The 19,992-nt window shown below is 40.3% G+C and overlaps 1 protein-coding gene across 3 annotated transcripts; it reads left to right on the top strand.

The window, feature by feature from the left end:
- Nucleotides 1-166: 166 nt before the first annotated feature.
- Htatip2 (HIV-1 Tat interactive protein 2) lies at nucleotides 167-19,646 on the top strand. Of its 3 annotated transcripts, none has more exons than XM_071616335.1 (6): nucleotides 167-193; nucleotides 645-831; nucleotides 2,539-2,646; nucleotides 11,283-11,420; nucleotides 15,197-15,258; nucleotides 16,005-19,646. In XM_071616335.1, exons 2-6 carry the CDS (start codon nucleotides 682-684, stop codon nucleotides 16,228-16,230), a joined length of 684 nt encoding a protein of 227 aa, XP_071472436.1. In that variant the 5' UTR covers nucleotides 167-193; nucleotides 645-681; the 3' UTR covers nucleotides 16,231-19,646. The 3 variants fall into 3 exon arrangements, with proteins under 3 accessions (XP_071472436.1, XP_027792477.2, XP_027792478.2); XM_027936676.2 differs by lacking the exon at nucleotides 167-193 and adding an exon at nucleotides 203-351; XM_027936677.2 differs by lacking the exon at nucleotides 167-193 and adding an exon at nucleotides 362-532.
- Nucleotides 19,647-19,992: the final 346 nt, after the last annotated feature.

Here is a 19,992-nt window from a genome sequence, read left to right as displayed (position 1 = left end):
AGCCCAGACGGTGGGGAGGACCGAGGGAAGGCTGTTCCTGGGGATTCCATCACTAGCGAAGGATCTCCCCCCCGCTTAGGCGCAGCCCCCGCGTGGCGCACAGGTCCTCGAGTCCCCGCGCCCTTTCCGAGGTCCGCCCCTTTGGGCGGGGCGTGGCAGCGACACTGTAAAGTCACCCGGAAGACAGAGCCGGGTAGGTGCGGGCTACGGCTTGTCTTCTCTACCCCATCGGGAGGCGGAGGCCTGCCCGATGCCCGGGCCTGCAGCGCTGAGCGCCGCGGCGGCGGTGGCACTGGTGGCCGCCCTGCTCCTGGCGCGGCGTGAGGAGGCGGGGCCGGAGACCGGCCCCAGGTAACTCCTTCGGATAGGGGACCGAGCTGGGCCCTGCACTCTTCCCGGGACCCTGGAAACCGCGGGGAAAGAGGCTGGTGGTGCCAGCAGTTTGTGGCACCTGGGCGGACCCCCAGCTCGTTCCCCTTCCGAGGTGTCTGCTGGGGCCATTGGGAGGCGGCTAAAGTGCCGCGCCCCGCAGGTGACTCAGCACTTTCCCCTGAGCTGGAATGACAGCCCCTGTCCTCTGGGGTTGGAGCGGGGCAGTCGCTTAGCATCCTCAGATCAGCACCTGTGGATGTTTTTTTTCCCAGCAAACCCAAGCTGCCGAAGCTTCGGGAAGACTTCAAGATGCAGAATAAATCCGTCTTTATCCTGGGCGCCAGCGGGGAAAGTGGCAAAGTGCTGCTAAAAGAAATCCTGGAACAGAACCTGTTTGCCAGAGTCACTCTGATTGGCCGGAGGAAGCTCACCTTCGAGGAAGAAGCATATAAAAACGTGGTGGGTATTTGAGCTAGGAATCAAAAATGTAGCCGCATCAATTTTTTAAAGATGAACGTATTTCATGGCCGAAGGTTGAACCTTGCTAGGCCAGTGGTGGCAGCCAGAGAAACTGATCTTTGAAAGTTCCTCCAGGGAGCCTGCCTTGTAGGCCTCCCTTCACCATGTGTCCTTGAGCAAAGACTTTACTACATCTAGAACTAATAAAGTGGGACCTACAAGGTAAGGCGGGTAGGTGAGACAGGAAAACACTATTTTTAGTTCAGACAAGCTGGTTTCTGGGAATGGTCCTGCCAAACCTTGGCAGTTTTCTCAACGACTTTGCTTATTTTGTCTACCTGGACACTTCACATTAGTGTTATGAGAACCTGAAAATGCCTTGCAGAGTGGGAAAGATCTGTGGCAGTGAACAGTGCTCTCCTTGGGTACAAGAATCTGCCCTGGGCTGGAATTGCAGCCCAGTGGTAGAGCACTTGCCTAGCTTGTGTGAGGTACTGGGTTCCATCTCAGCACTACATAAAAATAAATGAATAAAATAAAAATAATGTGTCCATCTACAACTAAAAAAAAAAAAAAAAAAAATCTGCCCTGCCTGACTTCCCAGGCTTGTGTCTATAAACATTATCTTCACTGTAAGTTATACTTTCAGTGTAAACAGATGATATACCAGACTTCCATCTGATGATAATACTCTAATACCTGAACTCTGAGCTTCCTGGAGATTCTTTGCTCCCTGTGTTATCTTGACGTGTGTTATCTGTGAACTGCAGCAAATTGAACAAAATGGTGCGCTCCTGAGACAACTGTAGAATTTAGTCCCACAGGTTTCATTGGAGGAACATTCTAAATAATAAACGCACTCACCAGTAAGTGTTTTTGAGTCTCCCAGGTTTATACTCAAATCATGTTGTGAATGCTTTTGGTCCATCAGGACTGGCCTGTTTGAAACAGACGTCTTTTGCTCAGACTTAGATAGGTGTTAGATGGCCTTTATAATCTAGTTTCTTGAGCAGTATGAAAAATTCCTGGCAATTACAATCTGAGATTGAGATCTGTGCTTTGAGAGTGGAGTTTGGGTGGCACATCTTTTGTGAAGATCTTTTTCTTCAGTGTTATATGCAGTGTAAGGAAAATTCTTTTGAAAGAGTTGATAGTAGTGAAGGGAACCAACATTTTATTTAAATTCCTGGATGATGAAACTTCTTATTTTCTTAAATTTATTCACAATAGACTTAGGAAGTTAGGTGCAGGTGCTTAAATTTCGGTGGGCATTAGAATTCCTGTGGGTGCTTGTTGAATATACAGAGTCTGAGTCAGAAGTATTTGCATGGGATCTAGAATTTTTTTTTTTAAGCACCTTCTGGCTGATTCTAATGCAGGTAGCTTGAGAGTTGCACAGAAGGAGAGATTATTACCCACATTTTGCATGTCTTTTTTTTTTTTTTTGTCTTTCTATAATAAAATAAAATTGAATCTGATATTAGAAATCTGGATCACCCCTTGTCCAGTTATATGTACCAGAGATACATATGTGCATGGGTGATTTTCCATTCAGAGCAATTGCTTTTGACTGGGAGAAAATGAATTTGCCAAATTTAATGTTAAGTGGTTAGGTCCTTCCATAGTGATCTGTAATTTATTCTTTAAATCTAGAGGAGATTTCTGTTTTTTATATATGGGGTTATATATAACTATGTCCTTGTCTAGAATCAAGAAGTGGTGGACTTTGAAAAATTAGAAGACTATGCTTCTGCCTTCCAAGGTCATGATGTTGGATTCTGTTGCCTGGGTACCACCAGAAGCAAAGCTGGTGCGGTAAGGAAGAAATATGCTTTTTCCTTTTTTACTGGCCAGTAATGTCAAGGATTTCTTTTTGCTTACTCTTTTTCTTTGTGCATTTTGTAGTGTTAAATGTAAATAAGCTCTTATTGTTTAAGATTCCATCTGCTGTCCTCACTTTGTTGTACTTTGAATAATACTGATAAATTCATCTTTCTTTCAGGCCTGAGTGCTGGATACATCATAAATATTCACATGATCTTGCTGATGGCAACTATTGCTATCATTATAATATCCCCTGACTAAGGCAAACAGTATCTGAGTAAACATAATTGACTCATCGGCAGTAAGCTTTTTTTCTCCCTTCCATAATAAATATTTTAAACTTGAAGCATCCCCTCTCACTTGAGTGATTTGCTTCAATTCATTTTCATGCCAGGCCTTAAACTCGTGGGATAGAACATTGGAATAAAGAGGCACGATTCAGCCAGCCCCCAGTGATGACTCAGCCTTCAGCAGTGATTCAGCCCCAGTGATGATTCAGCCCTCACTGACGCAAAACTGTTTTAACACTTTTTATTTTCTTTTTAATGCTGTTTTAAATTGAGTTGGCCTCTGTCTAGAAGTCATAGTTTACTACATAGTTAAAAGTCATGGTTTACGACGTACATCCTGGGCAAATATTAATACAGACGTCTTCTTTAATTTATAACTGGACTATAGTTTATCCCTCTGGCAGAATTTTCTTCCTGGAGCCAAATGTTTCTATTAAGTATGCAGGGCCATGATTCTGCCATGGGACTTAGTATAGGTTTATAAACCAGGCCCTTGCAACTGAATTGTTAGGGGAGCATGTGGTGAAGTACTGTTGGTTTATACAAACCAAGTAGTTGTATTTCATTGGACTTCTAAGCAAGCCAAAGGATAATTAGATTTATGCTTTTGGTCAAGGTGTATTTCCATATCTTTTGCAGTTCTGCATATCTGCACTAGAATGCTATTGGGTTTTGAGCTCTACACTGTGAACTGCGGTTACAGAGAAATTTGACTTTCTGAGCAATTGGCACATTATGTATCCCTTCTAGAACGGGTCATGCTCCTGCTCAGCAGCTAGGACAGTCTTTTTTGGCCCAAGGGACCATCACAGCAGTGTGCCCTTTAAAAAGCATCAGAAAAACTTTTGTTCTTGTGCTTTGCAGGTTTCACTGTCTCAAGTGCCAACCTGGTTTTGGTGGTGACTCAGCAAAATAAAAAAAAAAAAAACAACTGCATTAAGCATAGAGCAGTTGATTTTCATGACATTAGGTAATTCTTGTAGAGCGCTCCAGGGAAAATTCTGAATTGCTTTGATGCATTTACATTGTGTAATGCAATTTTAATCAGATAGACTGAATGTCTTCACTACTGAGAATATTTTTTAAATGGGGTTGGTTTCCTACTTCTTAGGCCATGAAACTCATCTTTGGTCGTCCTGTAAAAACAATTTGGAAATATGAAAATAATTAATAAGTAAGCATGGGAAAAGATTAGTAAGCCAGCTAGGCTCATAAATAAGTTAGGATTTAAATGGTTAAGAGGATAATGGCAGAAAGTAACCTGATACTCCCTCTAGGAAAGGCTTTTTTTTTTTTTTAACTAATTTGGATTGGGTGCAACATTCATTTTTGAGGTTGTGATAACTAGGCATTCTAAGGGGTGACTAACATGAGTAAGTAACAATAGTTGTCTGAAGAGGGCTTGTGGGATTGTAAACTCATCCCTGTGAAATTCTTCTGGGCCAGCAGCCCTCTCTGTACCTATGACAAAGCTGGTGGCCAGCCAACTGTCATTCAGGAGCTGGTTTGTAATTGGATCACCATTATGTGAGGTGTCCCCCAAAAGCTCATGTGTTAAACGATGCAAGAAGGTTCAGAGGAGAAATGATTGGGTTGCAAGAGTCTTAACCCAATCAGTGAATTAATCTCCTGATTGGAATTAATTGAATGATAACTGAAGTGATGGTGTGTGGCTGGAGGAGGGGGGAATTGGGGCCTGGCTTTGGGAATATATTTGTATCTGAGAGTGGCGTCTCTGCCTGGTGGTTCCCTCTGCCACACTCTTCCACCCTAATATTCAGCCTCAAAATTAGAGCTCTGAGGAATGGAGCCAGCCTTCTATGGACTAAGACCTCTGAAACTGTGAGCCCTCAAATAAACTTTTCCTCCTTTAAAATTATTCTGGTCAGATCTTTTAGTTACAGTGAAAAATATGACTAAAACAAACATCTGTATTTTGCCTTTTAGCAATCTGAGTTTATAGTAGAGAAACCTCAAGGAATTCATGGTTTCTGTCTGCACTTATTGAGATCCTCTGAACAGTCAGCTGATTTCCTATGCTCATTAGTATATTAGTTTGCTAGAGCGGCCATAACAAAGTAGCACTGGGTGACTTAACCAACAGAAATTTATTGCCTCAGAATTCTGGAGACTAGAAGTCTGAGATTAAGATGTTAGAGAGTTGGTTTCTTTTGAGTGCTGTGAGGGATAGGTGCATTTCATGGGTTTCTCCTTGACTTGCAGATGGCTGCTTTCTCTGTGTATTTTCACATGGTGTTCATATTTTCCCTTTTCATAAGGACATAAACATATTTGATTGGGACTGCCCTATGGAGTACAACTAATTACTTCTATAATGTCCCTGTTTCCAAATAAGGTTACATTTTGAGGTACTTGGGGTTAGTACTTCAACATATGCATTTTGGAGGAATATGATTTAACCTATAAAATTCAGTCTACTCTGATTTCTGTTGGAAAAATGCTAGAGTTAAGCCTATTAGCTTTCTTCAGTTGTTTTGAAAACCATTTCCTTTAGTGGTGGCTAGTTATGCTACACTTCCCTTTTACACTCAGGCCACAATAGTCTAGTCAGTGTGGTAGCTCTCTGATTTGGCCCTGGTCTAGATCTGCTGGACCTGAATCTCTGAGGTTGGAAGCTTGGAATATGTATTTTTAGCAGGTTGCTTCAGAGATCCTGATACAACCAACCTTGCTCTTATTGGATCTGCTTTTGGGAGACACTGGGAACTGAAGGAGGGGGCTCTTCACTTGCCTGGTAGTCTAAATGGGCTCAGCTTGCTTTAGTGAGTAACTTGTATGCTAATGAAGGTACAGATACCCTTTGAGAACCAGATTGACATTGGCCTTGAAAGAAGACCAAGACTCAAAGATACCACTGAGCATAATACATTTCCCTTTATTTGTAATAAGAGAAGGATTTGTTTGGTGAATTTGAATGGTTTGGTGTTCATTTGTTTCTTTACTATTAGGAACAGGCTTCAGCAGTCCAGGTTCTTAGATTCTGTTGAATGGATGATGATTTTAATATAATTAATGTAGCAATTGTAATATTTATTAAGTATCATTAGAATCTTATGGCTTCTGATTCTAAAATAAGTCTTCTTCTAATCTAGTTTGCAAACTATGGAATGGGAGCCTAATATAACCTGTCACCTGTTTTTGTATGGCCTTTGTAAACTAAGCATGCTTTCTTATTTTTAAAATGGCCAAAAGCTTCCAAAGAATGTCATGCCACATGAACATTTTAGTATCCATAAAGTAAGTTGCTCATTAAGGTAGAGCTGTAGATGTAACAGAGGCTTGCAAAGCTGATGGTGTTTATTATCTGATCTTTTACTGAAAAAGTTTCTCCACCCCTGTTCTAATTGCTCTTGTTTTATTTGATGTCCAGGAGGGGGCTCATGAAGTGGTGAGGTCTTAACTGATTCAAAAGACCCAGATCACAGACCTTATTCAGAAACCATGTAGATGTAGAACCTTGAGGATATTGCTTAGCTTCTGTGGACCACCACCCTGTCTATACTAGGCGGGAGGAGACCACTGAAACTCCTTCCAACTACAGAGTTTCGTGGCTCTATGCATCATAGAGAAAAAAAAGGACTCAAATGAAGGTACTGACTGACTCAGGAACCCTCAGTATCTGTTTGATTTTATTTTTTTATTTGGAGGTCTTTCTCTAACCAAGATTGTCCTCCCACCTCTGTGTATAATATATAGAGATGCCCTTCAGGACACAAACAAATGAGGCTCAGATTATACTATACTTTCTTTGACAGTATTTCTGCTCTCTGATTTAAGTTTGGATTGAAAAGGGAGTGGAAAAGAAAGAACTGGAAACAGAAATATACCTGAGTGAGACCCTTTACAGAATGATAGATCCTCCTTCTTAGGAAAGGACTCTGTGCCCTTCTGTAGTGATTCCAGCTTGCTTTCTCCTCCTGTGAGTCAGCACTGAAATGCCTTGTTAGGATGTTGTTCTTAAGTGGCAATATATATATATATATATATATATATATATATATATATATATATATATATATATATATATATTTTAGTTGTAGTTGGACATAGTAACTTTATTTTATTTATTTATTTTTATCTGGTGCTGAGGATTAGACCTAGCGTCTCGCACATGCTAGGCGAGTGCTCTGTTGCTGAGCCACAACCCCAGCAATATTGCTAGTGGTTTTCAGGTATTAGTAAAGAAGACTGGAAGAAATAAAAATTTGGACTCTTTGAATTTTAATTAGACTTAAAGTAAGAGTAATTGTAGAATTTCTCTTTGGATGTCTGTAGATAGTCTTATTCTAAGTCATAATACATTGTAAGCATTGTTTTGAGTGGGTGCTGGGAAAGAAACTAATAGTGGAAACCTATTTAATTAATTACTTTTGCTAGAAGGAACTGTGATTCCTACCTTAGATTAGAACACTGGCTATGGAATTGTTTAAGACACAATAAAGAGTTAGTACTCTGAGAAGAGTCTGTTCTCTTGTGGTTAGGGAAACAGTACAGTTTTTCTGAAATTGTGTTGCAGGGATAATATTTCATTTTTTTTTAAACTTGAGTGGTTAGAAGAATAAGAAAGGGAATTAATAAAATTTTAAAGATGGCTCCTTCTATCTGTAAGGAGGATCTTCCTCCCTCCAAAAAAACTGGCATGTTTTTGACTCTCCTAGTCAGTCACCCGCGCTCCTACCTCAGTTTGATTTCTAAGTCCCTGAAAGCCGTTGACCCTTTTGCTTTTGAGTTTCATTCACAAGCTAAAAGGCCATGCCATCAGGGTGAGGGAAGTGAAATTTAAAATTTAGTGGGCTTGGAAAAATGCGTATTTATAATCAGCTTGAGGGCTCAGAGGATTTGTGAAATCTTTTTGGATTAACAGCCATTGATTGCTCATAAAACAATATTTAGCTTTGTTCAGAGGAGGGCAATGGAGAAAGGTATGGGCACCTTGTCATCAGGGCTCATTGAGCGGGGATGATGGACTGAGGGTGGGGGTCTCTGCAGTAGCGTGGGTGCTCGTCCTTCAAGGAGCCGTTGTCAGTTGATAGCCAGGCTGGTGAAAGGAAGGACGCTAGAGTCTGATGGCTTGGGGTGGTATTGATGTGCCTTCGCTGGCTAATCAGATTGAAAGAGTCCCATGGCATTTATGTCACTTTAATTTTCATCAAACAATTGGAGACGACAGAACTCTATTAAAGAGAGGTTGATCCAGAACTAAAGCCAAATAAATTAGGGTCTCGGTTTAATCAAATGATCCTCTTCTGGCTCTGGATTAAGTAAGAGAGACAGCGTCGGTCTGGAGGCTTGCGATTGGCTGACTCTTTCTCTTATTTTTAAAGGAGTTGATGAAAAAAAAAAACATTTTAACTGAAGAAACTATAATAATCCTTCCAAGCCTTTGTGCTAATACAACAATAACAAACACAAAATTTATTTCACGTGGCAACTATGTTATTTTATTGTGAATAACAAACCTGTTTATGGAAACCACAGTGCTGTGATTTGGAGTGAGAGGAAGAAATAGACATGGAAGAGAAATTCAGTTAGAATTTTCCTATGTAGTTTTGGGTTTTTCTTGGCACACTTTCAGCACATCTAAAATCTAAATTTGGAGAAAGGCTCTGATAAGAAGTGCCTTTCCCTGTCCCTCACTTTCTCTTTCTCTCTCTCTCTCTCTCTCTCTCTCTCTCTCTCTCTCTCGGTGTGCTAAGTGTTAAAACGGGTTTGCTTCAACTGATATTAAAAAACAACAACATGAGTTTGAGTCATCGTTTAGCACAAGCCCACTTAGGAGTGATTGTCAGAGTAAACAATACAAAAGAAGATGGTGATGACTCTTTGGTAAAGAGATGAGTTTATATTACCTAAAATAGAGGAGAAAATTAACATTGCCCTGCAAGTTGTCCATAGAGTTAAAAAGGTACTGGTGAATGATGAGAAAGGAGGACAAAGGGAGGCTTTCACAGTGCTAGTAAAATTCTATTTCTTGATCTGGGAGCTGGTTACAGAGAATGTTTAGTTTATGAAAATTCATCAAGCTCCCTACTCACAATATGTTTTCTTTTATGATATACTTCAATACAAAGTTTAAACATTTTGTTTAGACCTATTATTATAAAATTAAATTTCGTATTAGTTTCTTATTGCTGCTATAACAAATGACCTCAAACTGAGTGGTTAAAACAACATAAATTTATTATATTATAGTCCTACAGGATAGAAGTTAGCATGGGTTCCACTGAGATAAAATTAAAAGGTCAACAGGCTGCATTTGCCTGAGGCTCCAGGGGAGAATTCATTTCCTTTCCTTTTCCAACACCTAAAGGCTGCCTACTTTCCCTGGCTCATGTTCACCTTCCTTCATCTTTAAGGCCAGCAGTTTGGGGTGGAGCCTTTTTCACATTGCTTAACTCTAATCTCCTCTGCTGTTTCCCTTTTCCTAGTGCCCTATGATTACACTGAACCCATAATAATCATTTTAAGGTCAACTGATTAAAGTTAAAAAAAAATATAGTGGCATCTGCAACATTAATTCCTCTTTACCATTTGGTCTGACATAATTAGGGGGCTTAGGTCGTGGCACTCCTCGAGAGACCCTTATTCTGGCTACCAGAATTGTAGACTTATTTTTACCAGCTAGAGAGAGTGTGGAATATAAAGGAACATAGATACAGTGGAAAGAGCACTACTCAGAATTGGGAACCTGCACTCTGCTCTCAGCTCTGTCACTCCCTAGCCAGCAGTTCACCAACCACTGGACCTTATTCCATCTGCATAATGAGGGGGTTGGATGTGGTATTTCCTAAGGTCTCTTCTAACATTTCTAAGAAAGACACACATTGTCATACCATATTAAACATTTAGAAACCAATAACTACCTCATAAGAAAGATTTAATTTAAGAAAGTCCTTTGGGCAGTAATCTTATCTTCAGATTTGGAATCTCCTCACTGTAAGACCTAATTATATAATTGTGACATTTGGCTTCAGCAGGCTTTTAGTTTCTTCAGTTGTCTCCAGTTTGGGGATGGCAGAATTGGGGGTGGTCCCAAGAAGTTGGTAACTATAGTGGAATCCCCTTTTCAGGTAGAAGTGCATGTCCTTCAGTTGGGTTCTGGAAATGGGTCTATATTCTGGTTGCATCATTCACTCCTCCTCCTTCCATGGCTATTAATTCTGTTCTTTGAGACTAGATTTGCCTTTTCTCTGCTTTCCTCAGATTTTTATTCATCCCTTCAAATATTTTTGAAGCATCAGCTATATGCTAGGCATATGCTGATGTGGACTTGTGAATGAAGGAGAAAGACTCAGCTTTTGTCCTCACTGGATTGAGTCTAGATCTGGGGTCTCCAAACATTTTTGATCATATGCCTATCAGTATGAAAAACAATTGAGAACACATTCCTCACTAATGTCTAAAGTATGTGGCAAAACATACACAAAGATCAAAAATTAAACAGAGTGTTCTCATAGTGCCTAGCAAATGGGCTTCATCACAGTTTGAGACCCTGCCATGTTAGATTTGACACAAAGAAGAGCAGACTGAGAGGTGGTTCTAAGGTTGTAAATGTGAGGAGAGAATCAAATGCAGGAAACAGAATAGTGGCTCAATTGTAACACAAGCTTAGACCTCTGAAGGAGGATCCTCCAGCAGACATTGGTACCTGTCTTCTGCTTACAACCTAGTGAAGTTATAGGGGATGAAGGGGTAAAGAAATTTTTGTGGTTAGGCCATTGCTAGGGGGTTGTCAGGGAGAGGTCCTTGTGGTCATGCTCATTCTTCTTTGTGATGGTCACTGTTACACGTTGAACAGGGTGTTCTTCAAGATTTCAATCCCAGGTAACAAGTTTCATTACAGGGTATTGTCTGGGGTTTAGGACAGTGTGACTGTTGTTTGGGTCAGAGTGTCTGTGGGTGACAGTTATTCTAAGGTGGAGGATATGTTTCAAATGGTTTTGCTTAAGTCAAGTTCTCCCTAACAGTAAAGTTATTGAAGGACAAATAAATTGTAATTAAAAGCAGTTTCTCAGCCTGACCTCATTGTTCCCTTTGCTCCTTGAGATTTATTGAGTGTCCATGCTCCAGTGTCATGGTTCTTATTTTTCTGTCCAGCCTTGCTGCTAAGGCTGGTGTGTCTATTTGGAGGGCCACACTTGGAGTCTTTCCCAGGGTCTAAGCCTGACTTTCATGTATTGCTTGGATGCATTTTATTTAGATCCCCATCCCACACCCGACACTCACCTTCTCCAAACCTGCCAACAAAGCCAGGTAGTAATCTTTAAAATGAAGTTGCAACATTTTGGAAATAACTCATATCCTTTTCCCCCTCAGGAGGGATTTGTTCGTGTTGACCGAGATTATGTGCTGAAGTCTGCAGAGCTGGCAAAATCTGGAGGGTGCAAACATTTCAATTTGCTGTCTTCTAAAGGAGCTGATAAGTCAAGCAATTTTTTATATTTACAAGTTAAGGTTTGTACACATTTCTACCTTTACTATACTTTGGGCTAATTGACAGTACTAAATAATACAAAATACTATATAATATTTAAAGAGCATTAAACACATTATGTTATACATTTTCCATAGCTACAGGAACTGTTTTTGCAGTAAAATATTTAGGAAGCAGGAGTAATTTGAAAGATAATTTCCGATGTCTTCCCTCTTATTAATTACCATTGATCAGGGGGATGGGCTATGGAAGCTCTACCCCTGAATGACAGCGAGGCATCTTGGCATTGGAGGAGGCTTGGAGGCAGTGATTTTTAAACTATTCCCTTGGTTTCCCTTATGGCAGAGAGGAAGGAGCTTTGATTTCTGGAGATTTGGGGACATTTACCCTGAAACATTCTCCTAATTACAAGCTCAACTTTCTTAAAAGTCTTGTTTTCTTTTTTAAAAGATTCATGTACAGACAAGCATGATGGCACACACCTCTAATCCCAGTGACTTGGGAGGCTGAGGCAGGAGTATTGCAAGTTCAAAGCCAGCTTCAACAATTTAGTGAGTACTTGAGAACTTAGTGAGACCCTGTCTCAAAATAAAAAATAAAAAGGGCTGGGAATATAGCTCAGTGATAAAGCACTCTGGGCTCAATCCCCAGTACAAAAAAAACAAAACAAAACAACAACAACAAAAAAAACCACATACATTTTGCTATTCTCAATACAAAATATATCCTTGCTTATTTTAATAAAGTTTCCATTTCCTAATCTTCCAGTGAAATTGTTGCTGCAGGAAGCGAGGCCATGGCTTTACTTTTTTGTCCTTCCTGATGCACTCTACATGCCTATAGTGTAAGAAGCAGGGCCGTAGTGTTTGGACAGAGATATTTCCATGGGAAATCTTTCTACAGAAGTCTGCTTAAATGCCTCACCTTGTGTTTTAGTCAGCCTTTTTGCTGCTGTGACTAAAGGATCTGACCAGAACAATTTTAGGGGAGGAAAAGTTGATTTGAGGGCTCACAGTTTCAGAGGTCCATAGGCATTGAGTTCCATTTCTCAGGGCTCCAGGTGAGGCAGAAACAACATGGCAGCAGAGTGTGGCAGAGGATAGCAGCTCACACAGTAATCAGGAAGCAGAGAGAGAGGGAGAGAGAGAGAGGAAGAGAGAGAGAGAGAGACTTATTCCATGCACCAGATACAAAATATATACTAGAGAGAGACAGACAGACAGACAGACACACTGACTGACTCCATGCACCAGATACAAAATATATACCCAAGCCACACCCCAATTCCCACCTCCTCCAGCCACAACCCTACTACTTCAGGTACCACTCAGTTAATCCCTATCAGGGGATTAATTTCACTGATTGGGTTAAGACTTTTACAACCCAGTCATTTCTCCTCTGAACCCTCTTGCATTGTCTCACGTGAGCTTTTGGGGGACACCTCACATCCAAACCATAACACCTTGCTCAGATCCACTTGTCAAGTTCCTATCTTGAGGTGAGATCAGCTACTTTGTACATGCTAATTGTTGTTTGAAAATAACAAAAGCAAGCCCAGTCTTTCTTTGGCATTGTTATCTTTAAGATATTTGGAAATTAAAGTTGACTTAATTGTATTTTTACCACGAACAACACTTTTAAGTCCTTGTACCCTTCTTTATTAGTTTCCTGTTTATTCTTTCTGCTTTTTTAAAGTATAGAGATTGAATCCAGTGGCACTCTATTACTGAGTTATATTCCCAGTTCTTTCTGTTTTTTTATTTTGAGATGGGGGTCTCACTAAATTGGCAACACTGGCCTCGAACTTGAAATACCCCTGTCTCAGCCTCTGGAGTTGGTGGGATTACAGGCATAAACCACTGCCCAGCTATCAGTTACCCTGGTCACTTTGCCGAGTGAACTTTACCATGTTGTTATATTGGAATTGTAGTGGAACTATTGCTTTTCATTCTCTGGAAACTATGTTATTTTAAAAAATATATGTATTTTTTTGTTATAGGTGGACACACAATATCTTTGTTTCATTTTTATGTGGTGCTGAGGATCAAACCCAGTACCTCACAGGTGCTAGGCGTGCACTCTACCACTGAACTACAACCCCAGCCCCTATGTTATCTTTTTAAAAGAGAAATATTACTATTTGAGTAACTATCTTTGTCATGTATTGTGCATGATCAGTTTGTGATTAGGAATGTTTCTATATTTTTTTTTCATAGAGCTCAGAACTCATAGCTAATCAGTAGCTTTCTATCCAAAAACAGTATTTTGAAGCAGATGAAGGCCAGTGAGCCACCAATGAAGTTAAATCAACAATGGAAAAGTTTCTGGGGAATGACACTGATCATATTATGTTATGTGCATGTACTAATATGCATAATGAATCCCACTATTATGTACGATTATAATGCACCAATAAAAGGAATAGAAATGTTTCAGTTTAATGGTTAGAGTTTAGAATAATACTCAAAAGAAAAAAAATTTAAAAATATTTAAAAATATTGGTTCTGAGAAAGATTATCAAACAAATACTCTCATTAGCAAGATAAACATACCTTTTAGGAAAGGAAATATATGCATTTGTTCATCTTTAAAGATAAAGGAATCACTACTACCTACTCTGTGGGTTTTAAGAAAGATTCAGTCAGACAAGAAAATAGCAAACATTTAAAAAATAGCAAAATAGCTTAAGGGTTTTTCTGTATATTTGTGTGGAAACTGAGTATCATGATCTTAAGATCACCACTGATAGTGGCAGGGCTGGGACTTAAACCCAGGCAGTCTGATGCCAGTGCATGTTGCTAGGCATTAGGCAATGAGTAGCCTGTGTCATTAGTACATGTGGAAGGACCTAGCACAGGGCCTGAGCCATGACAGAGCCTTAGCAAATATTAGTAATGCCAACAGGATGGAAAGAGACCTTTTTGTTCACTGAAGTTGACCTGCATTGCCTGCAGCATGGGTTTATGAGTAATTACATAAAGTAATTACAACCAAACTGTCATCCCAGAATGATACTAGACAACACAGCTGTGTCTAGAATTTGGAAAGATGATCTTTATTGAATAATCCTTCAACTACTGTGTGTATTATTTTGGTGTTTATCATTTATGTTCTCAATCTCCTGTGTGTGAATTCTCCCACTTTTCCAGTTTTAGAAGCTCCTTGATTCTTTAGGAGCATTTGTTTTACTCATTATCTTTTTTAACTGCATTCATTATGGAGGCCTGGATCAATCACATACTTTCATGGGTATGCTGCTGATGTGGTGGGGGAACTGTTGGGGTGTGGAGCCAGAGCACTAGACTGGCCTCATGTTCTATGTCTGTAAACTTCAGTTCTTCATCTGTTCAATGTCTATATGTATTTAAAACATTGTCTATATGTATTCTCACTGCCTTTTGAAACTTGTTAAGAAGTGAATGATACAGATGGACATCTATGGGATTACTTCTAATACAAAAGAGGTACTTCTAATACAAAAGAGCCTGCAGTATTGATCCTGAGCTTAAGTGAGATACTCTAGTGATTGAACCTCTCAGAATCTCTTTTAGTGGCAGAAGACTGACTGACTGACCATACTGCCATCACTCATTCAGCAGACTGTTTTTCATTCTCTACTACTTGTCAGGATTAAATAATTTCTTCCTTAACTTCCCAGGCTCTTTGGAATCTAAATTGCTAGATAAGGATTTAGACCTGCAGAAGCTGATTATCTTTAAAACTCCAAATTATTCTCTCTGAAGCTTTACATGAATTTATCTTGATTAAATACTGAAAGCATGCTTTTTCTTACCAGGGAGAAGTAGAAGACAGGGTTGGAGAATTAAAATTTGATCGCTACTCCATATTTAGACCTGGGTAAGTATGCACGTTACTCGAGCTGGTTAGTCCCTGGAAGCCAGTTTCTCATTTGGAGAGGCTGACATCCAAGATGCCTGTGATAGGAAGGAATTAGGTGGGGGCGTGGACTGCTTCTCAGAAGGACCCACCTTTTGGCTTTGAAAGAAGAGAGATTCCAGGGCTAGCTTCAGAATAATCTGGACCTTCCAATGTGGCATTTGTTGCCTACTTTAAAAAAAAATTTTAAATTCTGTATTATTAATATTTTTCACTTTCTTTTTAAAATTTATCTTCTGCATCAAATAAAACCATATATAAACTGTGGTAGTATGCTCAGACTTCTGTAATAAAATTCCACAGCCTGAGTAGCTTAAACAACAGACTTATTTTTTCATGGTCTAGAGGTTGGAATCCAAGATCAGGGTGCCATCAGGGTGCCATCAGGGTTGGTATCTGGTGAGGCCTCTTTTGACTGACAGATGGCCACCTCACTGTGTCTTCACATTGCCTTTCATGTGTGCAAGGAGATATCTCTGATTTCTCTTTCTGTTCTTATAACATTGGCCGTCCAATGGGATTAGTTCTAGCTCATCCTTAAGATCTCATTTCAACTGAATTACCTCCTTAAAGGCCGGACTTCAAATGTTACATTGGGCATTAGGGCTTCAACCTCCAAATTCTGAGGGACACCGTTCATTTTAAACACTCACTATGGTCTGGATGCAAGTTATTAGAACTTTCCCTGCTTTTCTTTTTCTCCTTAGAGTTCTGTTATGCAATAGGCAAGAATCTCGCCCAGGTGAATGGTTGATTAGGAAGTTCTTTGGCTTCTTACCAGACTCTTGGGCCAGTGGGCACTCTGTGCCTGTCTCGACTTTGGCTAGAGCAATGCTGAACAACATGGTGAGACCAAGTGACAAGCAGATGGAAATTCTGGACAACAAGGCCATCCATGACCTGGGGAAAGCTCATGGTGTTCTCAAGCCATGACCACACTGGAGAAGCACTTTTGACTGCAGACCTCAACATCTATCACTAAATCTATAATTTCATGGCCTTGAAAAAATTTGTGTGCTTTACCTTGGTTGTTTGACTATTCTCAGCCACACAGATCCAATCAGGACATGACTTTGCTCTATATTGGTGGCTTATGGCCTGATTATACATGTAGATCACTCAGGAAGCTTTTGAAAAATGAGATTTATAGGCCCTGTTTCAAATCTTCTGAATCGGAATGTGGGAGATGTGGGCATAGGAATCTGTGGTTTTATTTTGCTTAAAATTCCTCTGGTGGTTATGGGCGACAGCTTTGAGACACTCCTCTGCAATCACAACAGCAGTGTAACCCCTATGTGCCATGCAGATGAATGCTGTGGTAAAACTTGACATTTTTGTTCTAATTAATAGCATATAACTGTGTAAGTGAACACTGTGCCTTTACTACTACTTTAAATATATAATAAAAAATTAACAGTTTATATAGTTCATGGGAGAATTAAATAGGGCAATGAAAATAAATGCACAAATCCTGGGTGCCTCTTCAATGGTTCGAAAATATTAGTTGTACTAGTGGTGATGGGCAGCTTTTCAGCCAATGCAGTGATATAATAACAGCTATCATTTATCAAGTGCTGGCTATGTTCCAGTCCTTACATATATCATCTATGCTTTAACCTTCCAAACAATCCTTATGAAATGATATTGTCCATTTTATCACCTTTTCTCCTTTTTTAAAAATCCTTATATCTTAGATGGGGAAACTGATGCCTTATTTAGGGATCCAAAGCTGAAGCCCTAAAACTAGGAAATGGCAGAGTCAGGATTCTAACCCAGCTCAGCCTGTTAACCACTCAACAAAAGAATCCTGTGTCTGTATATTTCCAGGTGGTTCCAATGAATTGTTAGTACATGTCATGGATGAATAAAGTTGAAATATTTGGGTTTCTTCATTGGCCTGTGGTCCTTATGATTAATCAAGATGTTCACATGGCGAGTAAGAATCTATGGCACTGAACTTCAAAGGGCTCAAGGTGCTGTACCTTTGAAACTATGGCAAGGGAAAGGAAGATGCACAAGGAAAGGCCAAAGCCAAGAGGAGCACATGGTGCTAATTATCATGGAACAAAGGAAGGTGGTAAAATTTGTCTTATGTGACAATTCGGTCATCTGTTTTCCTACTGTATGCCAACTATATTTCAAACTTCAGTGGACACTGGAAGATAAAGGCCATCCCCTTTAATAGCAGGTATACATTCTTAGAGGAGTTTGGGCATTCCCGATGTCATTCATTCAGAAGAGAGGTATCGGCTAGTGCAGGGTGGTATCTTCGACCGTGAGATTTAAGGAGAAAGCGTATCTTACTCCTGCCAGTGGGCTTCCCTAACAGCTGAACTTTGCAGACCCCAAGTATATTTTGGTGGTAACAGGCATGGGCTCCAAGAAGTGAGGGAGACCTTAGGGGTACCCATGAAGGTATGCTGAGCACTGTGGGCTCTGAAAGCAGACAAACCCAGCGGTCAGTAGTAAGTTATCGGTTCTATCATTTCCTTACACACAAACCTTCAACAAGACTTGTTCAAACTTGCATTCTGGTCTCAATAGTAAAGTAGGCTGATGGAGAAGGATCTGTTTTCATCTTTGGAGCAGAAAGAAAAGCAGCCTGCTCCCAAAGTCCTGCATTGTATTGAGATGTGCACTTCAAGGAACAAGGCCCAATCACCCCTCCAGAAGTCAGCAATGAAAGATTGAATTGGAGGAATTAAGTGCATTTCCTCCCACATATACAGAGAGAAATGGGCTTTGCTGGACAAAGAGTTTATGTTGGAAAAATGAAGGGGAAAAGTTGGCTGGGTGGCTGAGACATATAGTGAAAGGTTTTTAATTAATTAAGAAAATGCTAGTTTAAGTTCTTCTTTTCCTATAGTTATTCCTTTAATTTCTTTCGCCTAATTGCTCTGGCCAGTGCTTCAAGAACTATGTTGAATAGAAGTGGTGAGAGGGCATCCCTGTCTTGTTCCAGATTTTAGAGGGAATGCCTTCAGTTTTTCTCCGTTTAGAATGATGCTGGCCTGAGGAAATGGATGGCATTAGAGCAGAATATGCTAAGTGAAGTTAGCGAATCCCCAAAAAACAAATGCCGAATGTCTTCTCTGATATAAGGGGGGTGACTCAAAATGGGGAAGGGAGGAAGAGCATGCGAAGAAGATTACCTCTAGATAGGGAAGAGAGGTGGGAGGGAAAGGGAGGGAGAGAGGGAATAGCATGGATGGTGGAAGGAGACCCTCATCAATATACAAAATACATGTATGAAGATGTGAGGGAAAAAAAAGAATTAGATTAGGTAGAGAGAAGTGATGGGAGGGGGAAGGGTGGGGATGGGAGAATAGGAAGGATAGTAGAATGAAACAAAGAAAAAAGTTTAGTAATATATAAGTTCTCATTTCCATTCAGTAAATGTATTCTATGGGCTAGGTCACCTAATATGTGCAGAAATGAAAGTAAAAAGATATTGTCTTTATCCTTATAGTATAAACTGTTGTGGGTAAGTAAATAAATAAAACAATCAAATAATCATGGTAGGCATTAAGAAAAAAACTAACCGGCTGCTCCTGGAATAACAGAGGAACCTATTTTAGGAATGGTGGTGCAAGGAAAGTCTTTCTGGTTGAGACCAGAAGGGAGATCTACCATTTGTAGAACTTTCAGTGATGAGCAATAAATAAAAGGTTTAAGCCTGGGACCCAGATAAAGGACTAGAATTGAACTGGAATGTTAGGCAGGATCATGCAGGGCCTAGTAGGCTTTGGTCATCAATTTAAACATACCAAGCACAGTGCTAGCATTTGGGACCTCAGCTTGACACCCTACCTGGTGAAATTGCTGCCACTCAAAAGACAACTCTATGTTTAGAAGGAAAAAAGGTGGGCAGGTGCAGTGGCAAAAGTCTTGTTAATTCCAGCTGAAAGACCCCAGCCCAATAACTTTAGGCCCAGTAATAAATCACCAGGGCTTGCTTCCGCACCTGCACAGACGTCAGATGTATTTTTCAGAAAATCAGTTAAGTGTAACCGATTAAGAAAGGACAGGATGGTTGGGAAAGGAACCCGCACGGTTGGGCAAACGGGATCATACAATGAAAAACCATACAATGAATAACAAATGGTTTTTATGTGGTTTTTCCAGGAACCTATAGTGAAAAACAAGTTTACCCTTTAAGTGACCTATATGCTGGATTCAAAAGAGCCAATGAGATACCTGTTACTGTGCTAGGAGGGAAACTGACCACTGTACCCTATAAAAGATCTGTACCCCAAAGCCCGGTGTGCCAGTTCACCGAAGCTCCGGCTGAGGTTTCGCTGGGCACCCGCAGGCGCCTGTGTATCAATAAATCGCCTCTTGCTTTTGCAGCCAGTGCCTCGTGCGTCTTTCTTGGACAGGGAATCGGTGGGTCTTTCACAGCGACTAAGGAAGCTATCACAAGTTTGAGGCCTGCCTCAGCAACTTCCCCAGGCCCTAAGTAACCTTGTGAGACTCTGTCTCATAAAAGAGGGATAGAGATATAGCTCAGTAGTAAAGCACCCACTGGATTTAACCCCCAGTACAAGGAAGGAAAAAAAAAAAAGAGGGGGGGGGGACCATAAGTCAAGTTTTTTTTCCCTAAATATCTGATAGCAAACCTTGCTTACACCAGTCACCTGTTTTCCTTGTTGAGGATAAAGTTAACACTTTGTGTAAGCACTTAACATGCGTAAC

Source organism: Marmota flaviventris, chromosome 9 (assembly GCF_047511675.1).
Source record: "Marmota flaviventris isolate mMarFla1 chromosome 9, mMarFla1.hap1, whole genome shotgun sequence".
NCBI classification, from domain to species: domain Eukaryota; kingdom Metazoa; phylum Chordata; class Mammalia; order Rodentia; family Sciuridae; genus Marmota; species Marmota flaviventris.
This window is presented reverse-complemented; position numbering and strand designations above follow the sequence as displayed.